The following is a 19,778-nucleotide window of genomic DNA, read 5'->3' as shown; positions in this document are numbered from 1 at the left end:
AATCAGTTAACATCTTTTAACATTTTACAATATGACTTTCGTAAAATTACTTTTAACTAAATAAACAAAACCACCAATAAATTTAAATATTTCAAAATAAAAAAAAATTAGGTATAGGATTTTTCTTTGTTACCCCTCTAAGGTAATATAGCCGACAATTTGGGTGAAAATTTTTCATGTAAAATTAAATGATATTCTGATAGAAATGATGAAATTAGGGTTTTAAATATTACAATGTCATATGTGTATTTTTTTATATTTAATTTGGCTTTTGTTAAATTTTATATAAAAGAACAAAAATATTCCGTCCTTTGAAATAATAATAAATTTTAATTATTTTCATGACTTAAACTTAATAAAAGAGTTAATATAAATTAGTAAATGAGCCACAAATGTATATAATTATATATTCATTACACACGTGTGTGTGAAAATTAACATTAAAAATAAAACATTTTATTGGATCTTAAATATGTGACATTTATGTTATATATTAAGAGTCATCCTTTAATCATGTTTCAACTTAATTTAGGAAATAACTCAATAGTTTTATAAAATAAAAATATATATATATATATATATATTATGCAGGGTTTTTGTCTTTTATATATTTTTATATAAAATCTAAATTTTATTGGATTTGAAGTCAAAACATGATAGTTTTTAATTTTAATTTTATCATTTCAATAAATATATTTTTCACCTGTATGTGAATGTGTGTGATAATATAATATAAATTGTTTGTACATGAATTTAAACGCAATGCAATATAAAATGAGAACATAAGAAGCAGTGAGGATATATTAATTTTGGGATGGATAATGCATTAGATGATAGAAATTGAATATAGAAAAAAAAAACAAGTTGATTTGACCGCCACCCCCTATATCACGTTGCTTTCAAAAGCAAGCACAACCCTGTATTTGTTATAAAATACAAGGGTATTTTTATAATGAAATGACGTTACGATATAGTAAATCCAATCAGAATATTCATCAGAGACTTGAAAATTAGGAAAGAGATTAGAGAAAGATTCCATGGAGATGGAGCAGATTAGGTAGTGGACTGAGACTGGAAAGAAACAAGTCCCATTGGTTTAGGTCCACATCCTAGCACATTGGATTTTATTAATCCAACTATAACCAGGACCTGCACAAAATAACAAAATCAAATGACGTATAGTCGTTATTATTAGCAATTTTAATATATATGGGGGGGTGGTGATATAAGCAAAGCAAGGCAGCAATGGCATCGTTAGAATCCGAGTAGATTTGTGCTGGTGCGTTGCGCATTATGCCCCACTGCTTTAACCTTATTTTCTTTATTTTTTTTTGTTTTTCCCCCAAACACAATCCAAATTTATTTCATCAGCTTCTTGTATATTTTTATCTTCTTGTATATTTTTATAAAAGGACGGGCGGAGGAGAAACACAGGGAGAGAAGGGGATGCCGAAAAGAGAAGCCTATGGGCGCACGCTGCGCTATGCTGATTTCATCATTCGCTAAATTTAAAAATAATCGCTGTCGTTTGTTGCTAATCCAACTCTGATCCTATAGCAAAAAATATTTTAACCACCGTTTTAGATTCTTAATCAATCTTTTTTTCTTAAAAAAAAATCATTAGGACTTCTTTTTGGATTTTTTATGGTAATGGCGGATACGGAGAGTTGCAGTAGTAGAGCGGTGGATTTCGCGCCGAGTCAGAGACGAAAACAGAGAGAAAAGATTGAAGTGTATAATGAAGTTCTTTGTCGACTTAGGGACTTGAATATTGAGGAGTCAACGTTCCCTGCCTTTGAAGATGAACTTTGGGCTCATTTCTCTAGACTTCCTACTAGGTAAACAACACCGGATCCCGTCTTGTCTATATATTCGTTTCATTTCCCCTCGCTTGTTACTCGATGAATTTTGGTTTGTGAGTGAATTTCAAGTTTTGGTAGTATAGTTGTGTGTTGACTCGAAGAAAAGGAGAAGCTGAATTCAGCAAATTAACCATATCGACTCGATGTTAGTCGTTGCTGAGGTTTCGTTTAGAGAAGAGGCTGCAAGTTTAAACAGAGTTCGTTAACTCTTTTTTATTTTTTATTTGTTGGTTATTGGTTTCTTAGCTACCAACCTGAGCGTCAACAATACCATGCTTTTCCCTTATTTTGTCATGAAATGATAGTTAACTGGAATTACCATTCACTGGCTCTTTTGGCGTAGATTTAATTAGTTAAAGGTGTACTTCATTTGTTTGTTTTAGGTATGCACTAGATGTAAATGTGGAGAGGGCAGAAGATGTTCTTATGCACAAAAGATTACTTTCTAAGGCACATGATCCTTCTGGCAGACCTGCGATCCAAGTTCGGCTTGTGCAAGTATTTTTGCTGGATCTTCTCATTCATCTTTCGGATTACGCTTTGCCCCTTTGTTATTATGTACTGATATTTGATACTTGTTGATGAAAGGGTTGCAATTCTTTTATGTTGGTTGTTTTATCATAATCCTTTGAAAGAATTAAAGTGATTTGCTCTACCAGCTTCATCTTTACAAATGTTTCTCTTATACAGCTTCGTTCTGCCATGGATGGAAGCCAGGTTGAGTCGGTGCATATGAAGTTTACAGGAAAAGCTGATGCCCAGTGTTCAGATTATCCCAATAAAAAGAGGCATGGTTATGTAAACATCTGTTTGGTCTTCTTTCTTTAAAGGAGTCAAAATAGTCAATTTAAATATCTTAAATTTCTTGTAATGTCTAATTTCCTCGATGTTTTGTTACTCCTCCTTTTACTTTTTCCTCTACTTTAGGGTGCATCCGCCACCTGCCTTTGGCACATCATCAGATCTTGAGTTTGTGCATAATGCTAAAAGAGTGGTTAAAGACATGGAAGTTATGTTTAGTGCTAGACCAATTCACTATCGGTAAATACTTCTAAAACATCTCTCTTCTGCATGTTGCCATTTTTGATTAATACATTTGTATGATAGAAATTCAATTTATGAACTTTGTGCGTATACAACTGCCTTGATTCTTCATTTATTACAATAAAGCAATTTCTACCACAATGATAAAGGTTTTGCAGTTCCTCTTTGAAGCAAAGTAGAAGAGTTAAAAGATACAATCAGAGGAGAAATAAGGTCTTCCTAGTTAATAAATTATCCTTCAAGTGCTCATTGTATTCTGTGGCAAACTATTTTCAACATCTGGGCAAACCTGTGTTTGTACCCTGATTCTCCATTGCTTTGTATATTCAGAGTTAGATGCCTTATTGTCAACGATGTTGTTTTTGTTTCCTATCTAATTTTGTTTTTCCCTTAACATTTCCATTTATTTCGGATTCTTACTGGGGAATGAAAGGAATAAAACTTTGAAAGTTAGTCTTTTCTATTTATTTGTGGAAGTCTGTATTGAGTGTTTGTGAGATAATCCGTTTAATTCATAATTTGATAGGCTGATGCATGAGATCACTATTTCAACAAATGACAAACCAAAACTTCTAGCACAGGTAGTCAATGCCTCTCATTTATTCTAGTTGTATACTTATATTGATATTTTTGGATATTATATCTGGTCTGTAGTTATTTTTCATTTCATTTTTTAAAGATATATTATGTTGAAATTTCAGTTGACTTCTTTATTGTCTGAACTTGGGTTGAACATTCGGGAAGCACATGCTTTTTCCACGACAGATGGCTATTCCTTGGATGTGTTTGTTGTTGATGGTTGGGCACTTGAGGTACTGGACTCTTTCTTCTCTTCTGATATTATATCACACCAAGTCATTATTGCATGGGAAGAACGTCACAAAGTTTCTAATGGTAATGATAGAACGTGCGTCAGTCTTTTAAGCAGCATATTTATAGCACAATGTTTTCTGTCTTTCCGATTTATTATAGTCTTGAAGTAGTTTTTTTTTTATCTTACATCTCGTCTGATTAGACGTTTACTTTTCTAAATTGTGTGCTTCTCCTTCAATTTCTCATTGTGATTGACATACTTTTATGTTTGTTGTTTGTAGGATACCGAGCAGCTCAGAAATGTATTGGTAAAGGAGATATCCAAAGTTGAGGTAGGCTGAGCAGTCATCTCTCTTATAACTATATAATAATTCATTATTTTGATGTCACTTTCTTGCTAATGGTAGAATAGGACGATTTGTTAGTCACCTTTTACTTTTATATAATGGTTTATGTTGAACCCAAGACATTCGGTTGATCGGATTTTAAATCATCTAATTTTTTGTATTTTAACTGAAGTGAGTATTCTCTCCACTCCCCACTCCCCACTCCCCCACCCTCCCCGACCAAACAAAGAAAAGCACCTGAAGTGAGTATGGGAAATATATTCTTTTGTACTAACATTTATCTTACGACATTGATGATTATTTTTATGGGTAACGAGAAATTACCCATGTTTCAGTTCCATGAAATTTGGTGTACATATAGGTGCGGTACATGTTATTCGGTGCAATGAATGTTTGGTGATTTAATGTTATATTTCTGATTCAGAGGATATGCCCTAATATTCTAGGAAGTTTTAACAAATTGAAATTTTTTATTATTCTTTTATTTTTGCTCCTGCCTGTGCCCCTTTTCTTTTATCATTCCAACATATGCTGTGTATTATTTTGTTAAAAGAAAGAGGTTAATCATATCGAGGAAAATACTGAAATATCTTGTTTATTGTGGTCTTCTATCAGTGCATTGATATCTTATAGTTTCAATTGCTTTGCAGAAGCTTTCCTCTGTAAGATCTCATGCAATAAATCATGTTAGGGAGCTAGAGAAAACTGGAAACAAACTTAACTCCAGTCATGTAAACATGCCTGGTAGTGGAAATGATGTTTGGGAAATTGATACTAGCCTGTTGAAGTATGAAAGCAAATTGGCTTCCTGCTCCTATGGTGATTTGTGAGTTCTTTATCCTTAAATGTGATGCTTTGTTTGTGCATAGTGCTTGTGAACCATATTTTGACGAATGCAGGTATAAAGGTACTTTTTATGGTCAAGATGTAGCTATCAAAGTTCTTAGGATAGAGCATCTAAATGAGAACCTCCGAAGGGAATTTACTCAAGAAGTTAATATCATGAGGTCTGTTCAATCACAGTTTGTAATTACTGTAGGCTCTGCTTCATCTCCTTTTCCATTTCCATAATATTTCCTGTTCTTGATGATCCAATTCAATTGCCTGTGGATTCTTTAAGAAAAGAAAAACTAATATCTATGCCATACAATCACGAAATCATCTTTTTTTCTTGAATTTACAGGAAAATTCAGCACAAGAATGTTGTTCAATTCTTCGGTGCATGTACAACCCCTCCTAACCTGTGCATTGTGACAGGTTCATTTCATGCGACTTTCTATTTATTCCTAGTTGCCTGACTACACTTGCAATTTTCATTTTCTTTTCAAAGTTCATTTCCAATTTCAGTTTATATTCTTGGTCCTTTCTCAGAGTTTATGTCTGGTGGAAGCATTTACGACCTTCTGCATAAACAAAAATCTGGTTTTAAGCTTCCATTATTACTCAAACTAGCAATTGATGTTTCTGAGGGAATGAGCTACTTGCATCAAAATGGTATAATGCATAGAGATTTGAAAGCTGCCAATCTTTTGATGGATGAAAATGGAGTAAGAGATGCACGTGTTTTTGTTATTTATTTACAAATTTGTTGCCTTTAATGCGCAAAATAACTAAAAGTTTGACGGATATGGAGGTAACTCAAGGCTTTTAAGTCACTAGTTTAAACTACAAGTAATTCACATGTACATGATATAATAGGTCAATATTAATTATTTTAATGTATAAAATTTATGATTAGATGCTTTTCATTTCAGAAAAGTTTATCTCAATAAAGGCTATGTATAAAAGAAAAAATTAAAATGACTGAATTTTTTAAATTAATAGAAAATCAATAATTAAAGTTAAAACTATTAATTAATAAATTATAAGAGTAAATAATGTCATTCACTATTTGCACCTTTGAAGTGTTACTTTTATATATAGTATTGATAAAATTTTGGTTTAAAAGAGTACTACCTTGAGGATTATGATTTGAGAAGAATTAGCACTGGTTAGTAGTATGTTGGGGAAGAAAAGGGGGGAACATGGCTGTTGTTAGATTTGCGGATGTAGAATCTTGATCATCTTTCTCTCAATAAACAAAGCTCAACGTATTAAACTAGGAAAAGTTTTCTAATAGAGAAATTTAATATTTTTGGAGTGAGGAAGAATTAGTTGCTTATAACATGAAGTATTGACCTGTTTTGGTTCATTTTTTTCCTTTAGTTTATGTTTATGCTTTATATATGCACATTTATTTAGCTGGGTGGTCCCTGATTTCAATCTTTCTTCTTCTTTTTTTTTTTGTCGCAGGTGGTCAAGATAGCTGATTTTGGTGTTGCCAGGGTGCAAGCTCAGCCAGGTGTGATGACTGCTGAAACAGGAACATATCGTTGGATGGCTCCAGAGGTTGGTATTCTTGTAGAGTTCATTCATTCCTGGATATTTAACATTTGGGTTACTTTGTCAAAATTGAATGTCCGCAATATCAGTCCATAACAAATCGAGTTTTTTTAAAGCCAGTTCTAGCATGCAATCCACAGGATGCTTGCCCTAAACGGGCCTTTGTAAAATCATTTAATGGCCACTAAGGGCTGTTTAAATTGCTTTTCAGTGAATGCTTGAATAGGTGAAGGATTTAAGGGATTGTTTGCTGTGGTGAAAATTGAAGGTCAGCAAGGGTTATGCTGCATTTACCGGAGCTTGAGTTGAGGTTGTAAGAGGTGACGGTCTCATAAACAAAAAATGAACACAAGTAGAGTAGAACTAGGAGAAAGGTTTTATCGAGTTAGTTTTTTGTTGGTGCATAGCTTTAATGACTTAAACCAAGTTGAGAATTGTTTTTGTTGATGACCTTCCAGATTTTCTATTCCTTTTTCGGTTTTAAGACAATCTTATGTTTCTGTCTTCAATTTTTTTCTGGGTTAAAGTTGTGGATCTTATGTTTCTTGTTTCAGTTTCCAGGCCTTAATTCATTTGTTTACAACTATAGTATAAGCAGATCTTGAAATTCAAATCTGATTATTGTTAATGCAGCACTACAACTAAGTGTTGCATAACCAATTCAGCTTTGTTTTAACTATTTCATTGAGCGCACACTATAATTTATGAGAGATGACTCTTTTGATGACATTCTAGACCCATGACTGTATTGATGATTAATATTATTTGCTTTAGCAGTTTCATCCAGCTCTCTGACATATTATCTGCTCTTGGTCCATGGAAGGTGATTGAACACAAACCTTATGATCACAAGGCTGATGTTTTTAGTTTTGGAGTCGTGCTATGGGAAATGCTTACTGGAAAGGTAATTCTTTGGCAATATTTTTTCTGAAAGAAAGCACCACTGAAAGTTACTTTATCTTCATCTTAAGGTTCTTTTTTGTTATTTGTTCTTCTAGTATTTGGTTTTACAGGCCAAAAAACCAACCTTTACTTTTTGTTATTGATGCCAGCTACCATACGAGAATTTAACACCCTTACAAGCAGCGGTGGGCGTAGTCCAGAAGGTATTCTTTTAAAGTATAGAACTAGCAGAACTATTCTGTTTTAGTGACATGCATATCCATTATCCTTGCATAGATGTATTTACTTATTCCTTCTTTCGCATGCATGAAGTAATTAGTGATATTCAGGGGGGTTATTGTCTTTTAGGTTAGTTGGTAATTGTTTCACTACTAGATTTCAAGTTCATGATTACCCAGCATAAGAGGCTTGAACCAACGAAGAGCTTTCCTTGTGTGAATTTCAGGGTCTAAGGCCTGTTATTCCTCAGTATACTCGACCAAAATTTGTAGAGCTGCTGGAGAGATGCTGGCAACAGGATCCATCTCTACGACCTGAATTTTCTGAAATAACAAATCTTTTGGAAGACTTAGCCAGTAGATAAAGGAAAGTTGCAGATAACCATCATTTGCCTACCCATTTTGTTAATAAATACTAGATAACCTTGAAAAGAGTTGCAGACAAGAAAAAAGCGGATTGGCAGAAGGTGAATCACGAAGAACATATGAAACAGCTTTTAGTCCAGGAATCCAGAAAGATGGAATTTGTAGCCTGTAATATACATTCTTTTTTCTTTTTTCTTTCCACGTGGATTTAAACGATTTTTCTTAAGTGATGGACATCAAAGCTACATGACAACTTATTATTGCCATCTTTGAATATATATTCTCTCTAGTTTTTGCACTTAAGAAGAAAAAAGTGGAGATGCAATTGCTTGATGGTCTACTCCAGTTTTTGCACTTGATTTGACTCAAAAAAATAATTTTTTTTTTAAATTTCAAGTTGAATGAATTGAGTTATTTAAATTAATCGAGTTATTCGAGTTAACTCGAATTTTTTTTTAAATTTCGAGTTCAAATTGAGTTTGGTTTTTGAATTTGAATAACCGAATATTAAACTATAATAATTTACATTATTACCTCAAAACTTTTAAATCTTTTCATTTTCCTCTTAAAACTTTTACTCTTTCCTATTTTTTCTCCATAACTTTTGTTCCCCTCTCATCTCACCCCTTTCTATCCCAAACCGATTACCCCTTCCCTCTTTTTTTTTTTTTTGAATATTTCCCTCCTAAAATTTTAATCCTCCCATTTATTTCCCCCCAAACATTTTACTCCCTCAACCTTCAAAACTTTTTAGTTTCTCTCTAAACTTTTATTTTTCACCTTTACCCCTAAATAAAAATTAAAATTATCCAAAAAATTATTAAACCTAAATAATAATAATTTTATTTATATCTACTATTTATATTATTAAATTAAATTTCACATTTTATACTATTTATATTGTTGAATTGTTTTATCATATTGAATCTTAATAAATTTTTACTAAAATTGAATTATTGATGATGGCATAAAATATTCGTGTTAAAATTTTGTTGGTATCAATTTAACATTCTATCTTTAAAATAATTATTATTAAAAATCATTTTATACATTTAATATATTTTTAATTTCAAAATACATAGTTACAAGAATAAAAAGGATAATTGAAGCAACTAAGCAAACAAAAAGTTAACCCATATATAAAAGATTAATAAATAAATTATAAGGGATTAAAATTAATAACAAATTTGATTATGATAGGTGACAGTGATTATAAGAACTTATAATATGTTTTTAATTTAACTCAAACAAATATATTTAATTCGATTTTATTCGAATTCTATCTCACTTAACTTAATTTGAGAAATTTTCAAATCGAGTTAAGATGATAAAATATGATTCGTCAACTCGATTAACTTAAATTTTTTTATTCGATTTGATCGAACGCTTACTCCTAACTACAGATTGGTATGCTGTTCCACGTTATATTCTACTGCTGGACAGTGGATTCCCCAATGTGGTGGCAGTTAAATTATTTTAATTATTCTTTCGATGGTTCTTGTTAACGAATAATCACTAATTAGACAAAGGCCATAAACACGTACGTGACAGCTTATTGGTCAATACTCGAATGCGTATTTGAAGAACGCTTTTTCAAGTAGAGAGAATATATGCAATGCATATGGTACCGTCGATATAAAGATCATTCAAGATATCGGATTCGATTGTGTAGGCTTTTTATCCCTTTTTTATTTTGTCTGTCTTTATCAACAATACTCTAAGCAGAGTTCAGAAACTCGAATCTTTTGTTGTTCATTTTTCAATTTATTTTCTACTCTTTTGGCTTGGTTTTGTTCTTATATAACTCAATGATACAATGTAACTCAAGTGTCCGACTCTTCAGTCTGGAACCAAACTAGAAGAGCACCATATATTGTGGAATCGTAAATACTAGAGCTCCAAGAGAAAAGCATCTGCGTGAGAATTTCTCGGTCGATATGGGGATTTATGCTAGGCACAAGGGCAGAAAAAAAAGAAGAAAAAGACTCCATTACCAAAAAATATGCTCTTGGAATCTTTCTAATCACATGACTCACGACACAAGCGTGTTTTCACGAATACAATTTTGGCTTTGGCTCCATCGTCTTTCAACGGCTAACAATTCTCCATTTTTTTCCCTCGGAAAAACTCCCTATTCTCCTACCATTTATAAGGTGCATTCAATGGTCAGTAGTTCTTCTCACAAAGGAGTTGAAAAATGGAACCCTTGAGAAAGTCTTTGAAATCATACTGTTCTAGTGCAAAACAGCAACAAAACCCTGAACAGCAACCTCTCCTGGTTCACTCCGACGACAGTCATACGGCAGAGTCCTTTGATGCTCGCAAGCAGAGAGAAGAAGTGGTCGTCAACATAGACGACTGCAGCGATGCTGCTGTCAAGGAAAATGGGAACAACACCTCAAGGGTTCAACAACCTTCAGGTTCATCCAAGAAATCCAAAGTTTCATTTCATGAAGTGTTGACTGAAGCTGTGAGGCAAAAGAGCAAGGACGTCTCAGGCCAAGCACCCCAGTGGTCTTCTGGTTTGGGTGGAGGACAGTTTTTGAGGTGTGATTCAACTGATTATCTTCGTCAAAACTCATGGAGGCAATTGGTGAATAAAACCAAGTCCAGGTTGCTTGACCCACTTGAGGACCGATATGGAAGGAGCAACAGTATGTACTCTGAAGACGAGTTCAAAGAAAATAACAATGACGAGGGAGACAATCCAGATGAATACAAGGCACTGAAGTTCAATTTACTGACGATACTTCAGTGGTTAAGTCTGGTTCTAATTATAGCAGCCTTAGTTTGTAGTGTCTCCATCCCTGGTATCAAAAGTCTAAGGCTTTGTGACCTTCAGTTATGGAAATGGGAGATAATGGTTTTGGCATTAATCTGTGGACGACTTGTTTCGGGATGGGGAATCCGATTAGTTGTGATCCTCATCGAGCGCAATTTTCTTCTGCGAAAACGAGTTCTCTATTTCGTGTATGGATTGAGAAAACCTGTTCAGAACAGCCTCTGGTTAGGTCTCGTATTGCTGGTGTGGCGTTTGATAATAAATGACAAAGTCCAGGAGGAGACCGACAGCAAGGTGTTACCATACGTAACCAAGATTCTCATATGTTTCTTGGTGGCTACCTTGATATGGCTCGTCAAAACCCTCCTTGTTAAAGTCCTTGCTTCATCATTCCATGTAAAAACCTTCTTTGACAGGATCCAGGAAGCTCTTTTCAATCAACACGTCCTTGAGATACTCTCTGGTCCTCCCTTGTTTGACAAAGAAGAAGAACAGGATAATGAACCCGAGATTGAGGACTCACAAAATACCAGCACCCTTCCTCCAAGGACTGAGGCAGCACAAAAAACCAGTAAGGTCAAGAATAGTCCCAGGATTTCAAAGCTAATATCTAAGAGGAAAGCTGAGAATATCCAACTCGACCACCTTCAGAAGCTGAATCAGAAGAATATATCAGCTTGGAATATGAGGAGGATGATTAATATGGTTAGCCGCAGGAACTTGACTACCCTGGATGAGCAGATACTCAACTGTGAGAGAGATGATGAATCATCAGTGCAGATTAGAAGTGAACACCAAGCAAACGAAGCAGCTAACAAGATTTTCCAGAATGTTGCTAAGCCAGAGTCTCAGTAAAGTTCCTCTTTCCCTTGCCTCAAACTTGTAACTGTTTAATGTCCAATGATGCTGTAATGCTGATAACTTAATGGCATAAATCTCCTATCAGATACATTTACATTACAGACCTTATGCGCTTTATGGGTCGAGATGAAGCTATAAAGGCATTGCAAGTCTTCGGAGCAGGAAGTGAAGACGAAGAAATCAACAAGGCATCTCTCACCAATTGGCTGGTAATGGGAGTGGAATTCCCTTCTTTTTTCTTTTGTCTTAAGTTGTTTAGAGACACACTAAAAGACCTTTTTTTCATCTTCAAGGTCAATGCCTTCAGAGACCGAAAAGCACTTGCATTGTCCCTAAATGACACAAAAACTGCCGTGGATGAACTCCACAACATGTTGAACATCGTAGTAGCCATTATCATTATCATAATTTGGCTCATCATACTAGGAATCCCTGTCTCCCACTTCCTTGTTTTCATAAGCTCACAACTTCTTTTGGTGGTGTTTATCTTCGGGAATACATGCAAGACTGTATTTGAAGCAATAATCTTTTTATTCATTATGCATCCATTCGATGTGGGTGATCGCTGCGAGGTGGATGGAGTGCAGGTAATAAAAAAACCACTTGCCTCCTTTTCCTTTGTCTCCAGGGTCAGTGTGTTGATTACTAACGTTTGCTGATTTGGGCCTCAGATGGTAGTAGAAGAAATGAATATATTAACCACAGTGTTCTTAAGGTATGATGGCCAAAAGCTTGTATATCCGAACAGCTTATTGTCTACCAAGCCCATCGGAAACTTCTACCGAAGTCCAGACATGGTTGAAACACTTCAATTTTGCATCCATGTTTCAACTCCACCAGAGAAGATTGCCACCATGAAAGAAAGAATTATTGGGTAAATAAAGCTTCTTGATTTAGCTAAACAAATGTCTAAGCATTTGAGGTTTACTAATACGGAAAGGGTGCAATTTCCAGGTACATAGAGAGCAGGGAGCACCACTGGCATCGTAACCCACTGCTGGTTGTCACGGATGTAGAAGAGATGAACAAGCTGAAGTTTTCGGTATCGTCGAAGCACAAAATGAACTACCAAAACATGGCGGAGAGATGGATTAGGAGAGGCCATTTACTTGAAGAAACGATTAAAATACTTAAAGAGCTTGACATTGAATATCGGTTGCTGCCTATGGATGTGAATGTGAGGAACATGCCTAATTTGGTTTCACACAGGCTGCCTTCAAATTGGAGTACTTGTCTTAGCTAAGCTAATTACTGGTGTAGAAGATTTAATAATCTTGGTGGGAGTTTGAGAGCACTGTTGGTTCAATATCCATCTTTCTGTCTACTAGATAGTAAGTTCAAGACAAAACAAAGCACTGTCTCATCCCATGACTTGGGGGATAGCCTCTAAATATAGATGGGTATAGATTTACTGTATGTTTTGGGGAGGATGGTACAAAGAGTTGAATAACATTTTGTGAAGACAAATGATTATGTTAGATAATATCGAAGTGGCATGTATATATATAACAAGAATAATCACAGATATATATATATATATATATATTAAGAAAGGGATTGTGCTTTTATTATTATGCTAAAAAAAAAACTAAAACCAACAAGACTAAAAAACCAACAGACCCAAACCAAAACATACAGGCCCAAAGAAAACAAAAGTCTGTTAAAACCAAAACCAAAACCAAAACCAAAACCGAAAAGAAAAGAAAATAATCTAAAATAGATTTCAGTTATTAAATAAATTATAAGTTAAATATGTCTATATATTCTAGTAACAAATTTCTAAATTGATAGATTAATTAGAAATTAATGTTAAAATTTTAAATTATTCATAACTAACTTTTTAGGTATCATCTTTAAAAAAAAGACAGAAAACTTGAAGATTTAACATATCAATAGATTCAATAACAATTTCGCTTTTTTTTTTAATAATTTAACATGAAATATCTTAATAAATTAAATTTTATATTAAAGATAGAACAAACAAAACATTAAACTTTAATACTTTTTATAATCAAAGTATCTACAGCCAAAAACAATAAATAATCTCGTTGACCATAATGTTCTCCTAAAAATTAAACAATTAGCCATAAAATATAGGTACAAGCAGGTATAAGCATCTCTTTCTGCCTGCTATATAAAATAGTGTGTATAAATTTCTAATACTTTGTCCAAGACTGAACGACAACAGGGCACTACTCTGATGCAAGCACTTTAAAAATGATAATATTTCACCGTAGATTCGGCAAAACCTAATATTCTCAAGCCCATAATCAAGAACCCAAACATAGCCGTAGAAAAGCCCACAACATTATTGGTGCAACTTAAGAAAGATGTCCAACTTGTAAGAGTCTTGATTTTCCCCTAATGCTTAAAAAATATATTTTTGATTCTAAAAGTAATTTTAGAAGGAAGATTGTGCTAAACAACTTATTTTTTGCTAAATTTTTACTTTTTCAAAAGTATTTTCTGGAAAAAAAGTTTTATATTTTAATTTTTCTCTTAAAAGTACTTTTTAATTACTTTTAACCCATCCAATAACATAATATTTTTTTAGTGTTTAAATACAAATGTATTAAAATTATTAATTTAAAATATTTTTAAAATATTAATTACAAATATTTAATAGTTATATTTAAATATTTAAAATATAATTTTATATTCTAATTAAAGTTTATATATATTTAATATTTATTACTTAAAACATTTAAAATTAATATTTTATATATTAAAATATTAACAATAAATTATAATAATTTTTTATATTCTTATTAAAATATAATGATATAACTAATTCAAATATTATTTAAATACATATTTATTACTTAATAATAATATTTTTAAAATATACATTTTATTTCTCAAAATATTTTTAACAATAATATTGAACACTGAAATTTTAAATTATACTTTTTCAAAAATATTCTTTTAACTATCGGAGAATAAAATTCTATTTAATCTCCAGAAGGATATTTTGAACGCCTTTATTTAATTTTATTTTAACCAATTACGCAGATCTTGACCATTCGGGGGTAAACAGTCCAAGCATTTACAACCCATTCTACAGAAATTTAGTGGACACGTTGCCAGATGAAGATGTAGCATAAATAAAATAAACCAAATCCTCAATCCAACATCGCTTCTGAACGCAGCAAATCAGAAGCGTAGAGATTAGAATGCAAGTCTTCCATATATATAAAAAAGATGATTTATAAAGCTAAAACATCTATAGGAGGCAAGCCATCCAATATATAGGAAGCAGTTGTTATAATTATTTACATAGCCCTTTTAGTAATGAGGTTTGTCAACTTCCCCACCCTCCTGCCTCAGCTTCAGTCTCTCTTTGTACTCTTTCAATTCTCTCCTGTATCTTTCCTTGTCTTTCAATCCAATGTTCTGGTACACCTACAAAAAATAACTTCTTACTCCTATTAGCATATTGGGGAAAAAATGTATGCATTAAGAGACACTAAATAAGATCTCTTTCATCGTTTTGCAATTACCATCCTTTCTTCTGGACTGAGACTGTTCCAAGACTCTCCTATCATTTTAGTGAACTCCCTCTCTCTGTTGGGGTACAGTGATTTGAGTTTATAATGCTTTTCAGCAAAGAAAAAGTTATAACCACTCCGATTCGGTTTTGGATAGCTGGGGTCCCCGGCCCTTCTGCTTCTCCTCCTCCTTGAATGGCGAGCGCTGCGAACTTGCTTGTATGGGACAATGGCATTGCTATATTCAGAAACTGGGTGTTGTGGATGGTAAAGCACTCCACTAAGAACCTCGGAACCCAACCTCACAGATATCAAATAACCACAATCGAACTTCCCTTCGATCGTTCCCGTAACTGAGAAACAAGAAGTTCCTACAAAGAGAACCATATCAGATAAGGTTATCTAATCAATTGCAAGCCCGGAGATGTTCAAAGCAGCATTCTACCATTATTGATTAAGAGTTTCAACAAAATGTAGTTAGAAATAATCCATTTAAACCAAGTTAAATGTCAATGTTACACATTGCTTCCAGAAGCAGTTGGGTGCAAATTTTAACATGAAATGCCTTGCGAAACTAAATGTTTGCTAGGTTATTATGTAACACCATGCCACTGAAAACCATAGATAGAGACAGCAAAATATACAAATATCATAAATACCATAGCCACATATTACCATAAACTTATGGATAAACATAGCTGGACCCCAAATGAAAAAATAAGATTGAGAAATCACTAAGCTATCGACATACAGATTAAATATCAAAGACCCTACCAATAAAATAGCTAGATTTCTATGGTATCATAATGACCCTTGCCTATTTGACACTCATAAATCAAACCGAATTTTGGGGCATAAAGAAATTAAATTTTAACATATTTGTGTTGTGTGGATTGGGAATGACACTAACTCTATCCTCTCGTACCTTTCCCTATTGAAAATAATAAAATGGAGAAATTAGAGGATTAATATGGGAAAAAAGGAAGCACCTTCAATAAGTGGATCTGGGGATTCTCTTGTCGGTTGAGGGGAATATTCCACGAGAGCCAGTTCAGGCCTGCATGAAGGGTCGTTGACAGGAGATGCAACTGCACAAACATAGAGCATTAGAGTCATACATGAATTACTAAAACCACAAGGGAACAAAGAGGGTAAGATCAAATAACAGTTGTCTGCTACAAAAGAAAGAAAAACAAGGAAAAATCCATGCAATAAAAACAAGCATATGCAAAAAATAAAAATAAAAACACATACCTGTAGGAGTGTTGAGAGGACCCTTCATCTTAAAAAAATGAACCTGTTCGTAATGGTAAAGAAGGCTGAAGTAGTGTTTTCTAAGCACGAAAGATGCACTCGTCGTCGTTGGAGAGAACTTGAAAACACTTCCCACTTCCCTCCATTTCTTCTCTGAAACTACCTACTCAGCCATAGCAATCAAAGCAAAAGGTTGGTGAGATGTTTTACACTTTACATGATGGTGGCATTTAGATGAAAATCGCAAGAAAAAAATATGAAAAAGGATAACCTTCTCATAACCACCCCTTTTGGTGGCTTCTACATACAGAACATGTAAATCTAGCTCCTTTCCTCCAATCACAGGAATCCTTTAAAATACAGAAGCCGTCAAAACAAAGATAAATGCAAAGGAGCATGAAAAGACATTACCTTTCTTTAAAGGAGTAACAGTGTAAATTTGATAAGTTCAAGAAAACGCATTACATTTTCATATATCTAATACATAATCAGCACCAGAGTTACTCTCCAAAGAAAAAAAAAAAAAAGGAGAACCGAGAAAAGGATGAGAATTACATGAACTTGGTGCCCATGATGAAATGAAAGCGCCTGAGAGTATCCCAGAAAACGATAGGGTCCTTAACAACTTCCTCATGAGAGGTAAGAGAATCCGGGTACTCTTTCTTCTCAACAACCCCATTTCGACCCTTGGCTTTCACGGAAGGAGGAGTTGTTTTGCTGCCACTGTCCATTAATGGTGGTCACCGGAGAAACCAGACGAAAGAAACAAAGAAGTGCGAGAGGGAATACTAGTTCTACTTTATGGAGGATAATGACAAAGAGAAGAATAGTAGATGATTTGGTGATAAGATTATAATTAAGGAAGGGCAGAAAAAAAAAGCTGAAATTAAAGAAACGGGGTCTTTTGGACGCTTGAGCAAGTAAGGATTACGCAAAATCGGCTTTTTCTGGGGATTTGGAGTGGCCAACCAATGAAGAATAAGGTCCTAATGGGGTTATTAAATTACACCGGCTATGTTCATTATTTATTATACACTGGTTTTTCTTTTCACCCTCTATCTTACCCTCTATCTTTTTCTCTCGTGTCATTCGAAGCCTGACATCTCTGCAGCTGCAAGGTCGAATTTGATTTGCTCTTTCTGGTTTTGCTTTCTCCAAACGATGACATGCACTTGCGCTTCTTGTTCTGATGATTTTCTGAACATATCTTAGCGTACCTCTGTTGGAAGATATCTGGCATATAGTCTTTTTTTGGGTTCCAGTTCTGTAGTGCAGCAGCGTACGCTTTTGATGGGTTGAAAAAGGCATCTCCATCGTAGATTTATAACAAATCAAATGTCTTAAAAAGCTCCAAACCTTTCTTTTACTTGTCTCTTGATCTTTGGTCAAATTGCTTTCTACTTGGCTGGTAGTACTGGGTCATCTTTATATCCGTTGAACTTCTTTTATATGCCGATTGAAATAACGTATATCAGCCTTTCAGTAAGCTTGACTTTGAAAAGCTAGAAAAAAGAATAATAAATTTTTTAAGGGTTGAAGTATAATTTTCTCATTTTATCACTTTGCCATTTTTTTTCAAATTTTGAAGAGATTATGTTATAAATTTGCCATTTTTGGGCCTGTCTTCGCCGCCCCTGGTGACTAGAATAGCTGTCTAGTAAAATCGGAAGTATTCAACTGAGACTTCATTTATATGGGAAACAGACCACTTGGATATCCAGTGGATCATTCAACGCAGAGCACTATTTGGCCCAGGAAAGTCTCGAATAACTGGAACCATTTTATTACCACTAATGTTAGCTCAGGCTTATACTAGATATTGTAGGCTTTACCCCGAAGGGAGCCCTTCCAGAAATTCTCGAAGGCCAGGGGCAAGCCCAGGCCTAAGAGGGGGTTTGGAAATAGTTTTCAACCAGCAATAGACGCGCCTCGGTTAGAACCTCATAAGCTGCGTCATTGCCCCAAGCGCAAAGATGGTTAAGCCCAGCTCGCCGTTGTCCTTTTATAGGACTTAGGAACCATCAGCAGCATATTCTCAAGTGATGTGGGATTTATAGCATCACTTCCCTGATCTTATCAGCCGCTCTCTCCCTGTGGCATTCAACCTTACTTGATTCTAGTTTTGAAGTCGCAAAATGGGAGATGAGAAAGCTTTTGCATGGGTATTCTTCAATTCAACTTCACTCTTTCATATAAATCAGATTCACTAGTATCTGTACCAATTATCATTTACGATTCCAAACGAGGATTCCAGCTCATAATCTTTATTTTATCTATAAATTTAAGACTCAGTCCATCAGTAGGCTTCGACCTGAATTTGAAGATGGCAGTCTCTTAACCAGTTAAAAGAAAAAAAAAAGGAATAAATATGTTAGAGGAGACTGGGCGTCGCACTTGATTTCTACAGCTGGAACTTCCGAAGATATTTGCTTCCAAAGGAGAACCAGTTAAAGATGTGTCCTCATCAATTTACTAATAATGTAAAAAATTATACGTGATTAATACATCAAATAATAACAAATATTTAAATAAGCCTTTTTAATGTCTTTTAACATTAGTCACTGATATATTAGTTGGTATTTTATGATCACATGAAATTTAAAGTGGCAAAAGTTATACAGATAATTTATGTTGATATAGAGAAGTACTTTTTTGTTATTTAGAAACATGTCGTGAAACGATTCACTGTAAGAGATATATAAATTTTTAAAGAAACAACTAAATTTATCTTATTAAAATTATTTTAACTTAACAAAATTTAAAGTGGTTGATAAGAAAATAAAAAAATAACGAAAATATTTTTTTTAAATGTTAGGCATAATGATTTTTCTACCTTCTAACTTTACCAAAAAAAATCATTTTAGCCTTCATTTAATTTTTGTCTCTTTTAATTATTAAATTTGTTTTTTTATCAAATCACTTTAAAATTATGAAAAAAATTAACGTTTGTCAATTTTTCAGATGTGGCGTGCACATGGATTGCCACATAGATGATATGACATCATTTAATTAATTTTTAAAATTTTGAAACATTAAAAAATTATAACTTTTATAATTTAGTTATAATTTTAAAATAATTTTAATGATTTTTTAAAAATTTTTAAAATTTAAAAAATAATTAAATGCTGATATATCATCCATGTGGCCATTCACATGTATGTCGCCAAGTCCACAGAGTTAAAAAAAGTTAATTTTTCATTTATTTTTGGGTGATTTGACAAAATAATTGCAAGTTTATAAGCTAAAAAGGTGAAAAATTAAATAGAAGGCTGATATGGCCTCTCTCTTTTTTTTTTTTGTAAAGTTTGAGGGCCAAATAAGTTGTTAGGCCAAAATATTATGATTTTAATTTTTTTTCTTTTTGAGAAAACGAATTCATTAATGGGAAAACAGATCAAGGTAGACAATGATATAACAAAGAGAGCATTTAACCCAAAGCCATAAAGCTTACCCAATAC

The 19,778-nt window shown here is 33.6% G+C and overlaps 4 protein-coding genes and 1 non-coding gene across 9 annotated transcripts; 3 read left to right on the top strand and 2 right to left on the bottom strand.

The window, feature by feature from the left end:
- The first annotated feature begins 950 nt into the window (after positions 1-950).
- On the top strand, positions 951-8,275 carry LOC108453410 (serine/threonine-protein kinase STY46-like). 4 transcript variants are annotated; one of them, XM_053028082.1, is made up of 16 exons: positions 962-1,279; positions 1,413-1,838; positions 2,246-2,360; positions 2,553-2,650; positions 2,790-2,903; positions 3,433-3,487; positions 3,608-3,718; positions 4,001-4,051; positions 4,717-4,892; positions 4,966-5,073; positions 5,250-5,323; positions 5,438-5,613; positions 6,359-6,454; positions 7,272-7,352; positions 7,501-7,554; positions 7,797-8,161. In XM_053028082.1, the coding sequence occupies exons 2-16, from the start codon at positions 1,645-1,647 to the stop codon at positions 7,932-7,934; spliced, it is 1,641 nt and encodes a 546-aa protein (XP_052884042.1). In that variant the 5' UTR covers positions 962-1,279; positions 1,413-1,644; the 3' UTR covers positions 7,935-8,161. The 4 variants fall into 4 exon arrangements, 2 of the variants coding, with proteins under 2 accessions (XP_017606983.1, XP_052884042.1); XM_017751494.2 differs by having other exon boundaries at positions 951-1,838; positions 7,797-8,275; XR_001866547.2 differs by lacking the exon at positions 7,797-8,161 and adding an exon at positions 6,660-6,758 and having other exon boundaries at positions 963-1,838; positions 7,501-7,555.
- Positions 8,276-9,959: 1,684 nt separating this feature from the next.
- LOC108453409 (mechanosensitive ion channel protein 8-like) lies at positions 9,960-13,131 on the top strand. Of its 2 annotated transcripts, XM_017751493.2 has the most exons (5): positions 9,970-11,568; positions 11,664-11,787; positions 11,872-12,165; positions 12,250-12,452; positions 12,533-13,131. In XM_017751493.2, the coding sequence occupies exons 1-5, from the start codon at positions 10,133-10,135 to the stop codon at positions 12,819-12,821; spliced, it is 2,346 nt and encodes a 781-aa protein (XP_017606982.1). In that variant the 5' UTR covers positions 9,970-10,132; the 3' UTR covers positions 12,822-13,131. The 2 variants fall into 2 exon arrangements, with proteins under 2 accessions (XP_052884041.1, XP_017606982.1); XM_053028081.1 differs by having other exon boundaries at positions 9,960-11,568; positions 11,664-12,165.
- A 1,527-nt stretch (positions 13,132-14,658) lies between these two features.
- Positions 14,659-18,295, bottom strand: LOC108452374 (high mobility group B protein 9). The gene is made up of 6 exons (XM_017750155.2): positions 16,876-18,295; positions 16,592-16,670; positions 16,321-16,483; positions 16,056-16,154; positions 15,079-15,437; positions 14,659-14,980 (listed from the first exon to the last, which is right to left on the bottom strand). Exons 1-6 carry the CDS (start codon positions 17,049-17,051, stop codon positions 14,864-14,866), a joined length of 993 nt encoding a protein of 330 aa, XP_017605644.1. The 5' UTR covers positions 17,052-18,295; the 3' UTR covers positions 14,659-14,863.
- On the top strand, positions 18,114-18,295 carry LOC108452753 (uncharacterized). The gene has a single exon (XM_017750548.2). The coding sequence runs from the start codon at positions 18,114-18,116 to the stop codon at positions 18,240-18,242; it is 129 nt and encodes a 42-aa protein (XP_017606037.1). The 3' UTR covers positions 18,243-18,295.
- Positions 18,145-18,295, bottom strand: LOC128293442 (U4 spliceosomal RNA). Its single transcript, XR_008283624.1, has one exon. It is a non-coding gene; the product is annotated as a U4 spliceosomal RNA (small nuclear RNA).
- Positions 18,296-19,778: the final 1,483 nt, after the last annotated feature.

Source organism: Gossypium arboreum, chromosome 5 (genome assembly GCF_025698485.1).
Source record: "Gossypium arboreum isolate Shixiya-1 chromosome 5, ASM2569848v2, whole genome shotgun sequence".
Classification (NCBI taxonomy): domain Eukaryota; kingdom Viridiplantae; phylum Streptophyta; class Magnoliopsida; order Malvales; family Malvaceae; genus Gossypium; species Gossypium arboreum.
The sequence above is the reverse complement of the archived record's forward strand: the minus strand, read 5'-3'. Positions and strand labels throughout refer to the sequence as shown.

Excerpts from the sequence above, each read along its gene's own strand:
- LOC108452374 (XM_017750155.2), bottom strand. The coding sequence starts at position 17,051 with ATGGACAGTGGCAGCAAAACAACTCCTCCTTCCGTGAAAGCCAAGGGT. Across the intron at positions 16,484-16,591 it reads AAAGGGGTGGTTATGAGAAG|GTAGTTTCAGAGAAGAAATG; the intron begins GTTATCCTTTTT and ends ATGGCTGAGTAG. Across the intron at positions 15,438-16,055 it reads CCCAGATCCACTTATTGAAG|GAACTTCTTGTTTCTCAGTT; the intron begins GTGCTTCCTTTT and ends TTCTCTTTGTAG.
- LOC108453410 (XM_017751494.2), top strand. The coding sequence starts at position 1,645 with ATGGTAATGGCGGATACGGAGAGTTGCAGTAGTAGAGCGGTGGATTTC. Across the intron at positions 4,052-4,716 it reads AGGAGATATCCAAAGTTGAG|AAGCTTTCCTCTGTAAGATC; the intron begins GTAGGCTGAGCA and ends ATTGCTTTGCAG. Across the intron at positions 5,614-6,358 it reads TTTTGATGGATGAAAATGGA|GTGGTCAAGATAGCTGATTT; the intron begins GTAAGAGATGCA and ends TTTTTGTCGCAG.
- LOC108453409 (XM_053028081.1), top strand. The coding sequence starts at position 10,133 with ATGGAACCCTTGAGAAAGTCTTTGAAATCATACTGTTCTAGTGCAAAA. Across the intron at positions 11,569-11,663 it reads GTTGCTAAGCCAGAGTCTCA|ATACATTTACATTACAGACC; the intron begins GTAAAGTTCCTC and ends ATCTCCTATCAG. Across the intron at positions 12,453-12,532 it reads ATGAAAGAAAGAATTATTGG|GTACATAGAGAGCAGGGAGC; the intron begins GTAAATAAAGCT and ends TGCAATTTCCAG.
- LOC108452753 (XM_017750548.2), top strand. The coding sequence starts at position 18,114 with ATGTTAGCTCAGGCTTATACTAGATATTGTAGGCTTTACCCCGAAGGG.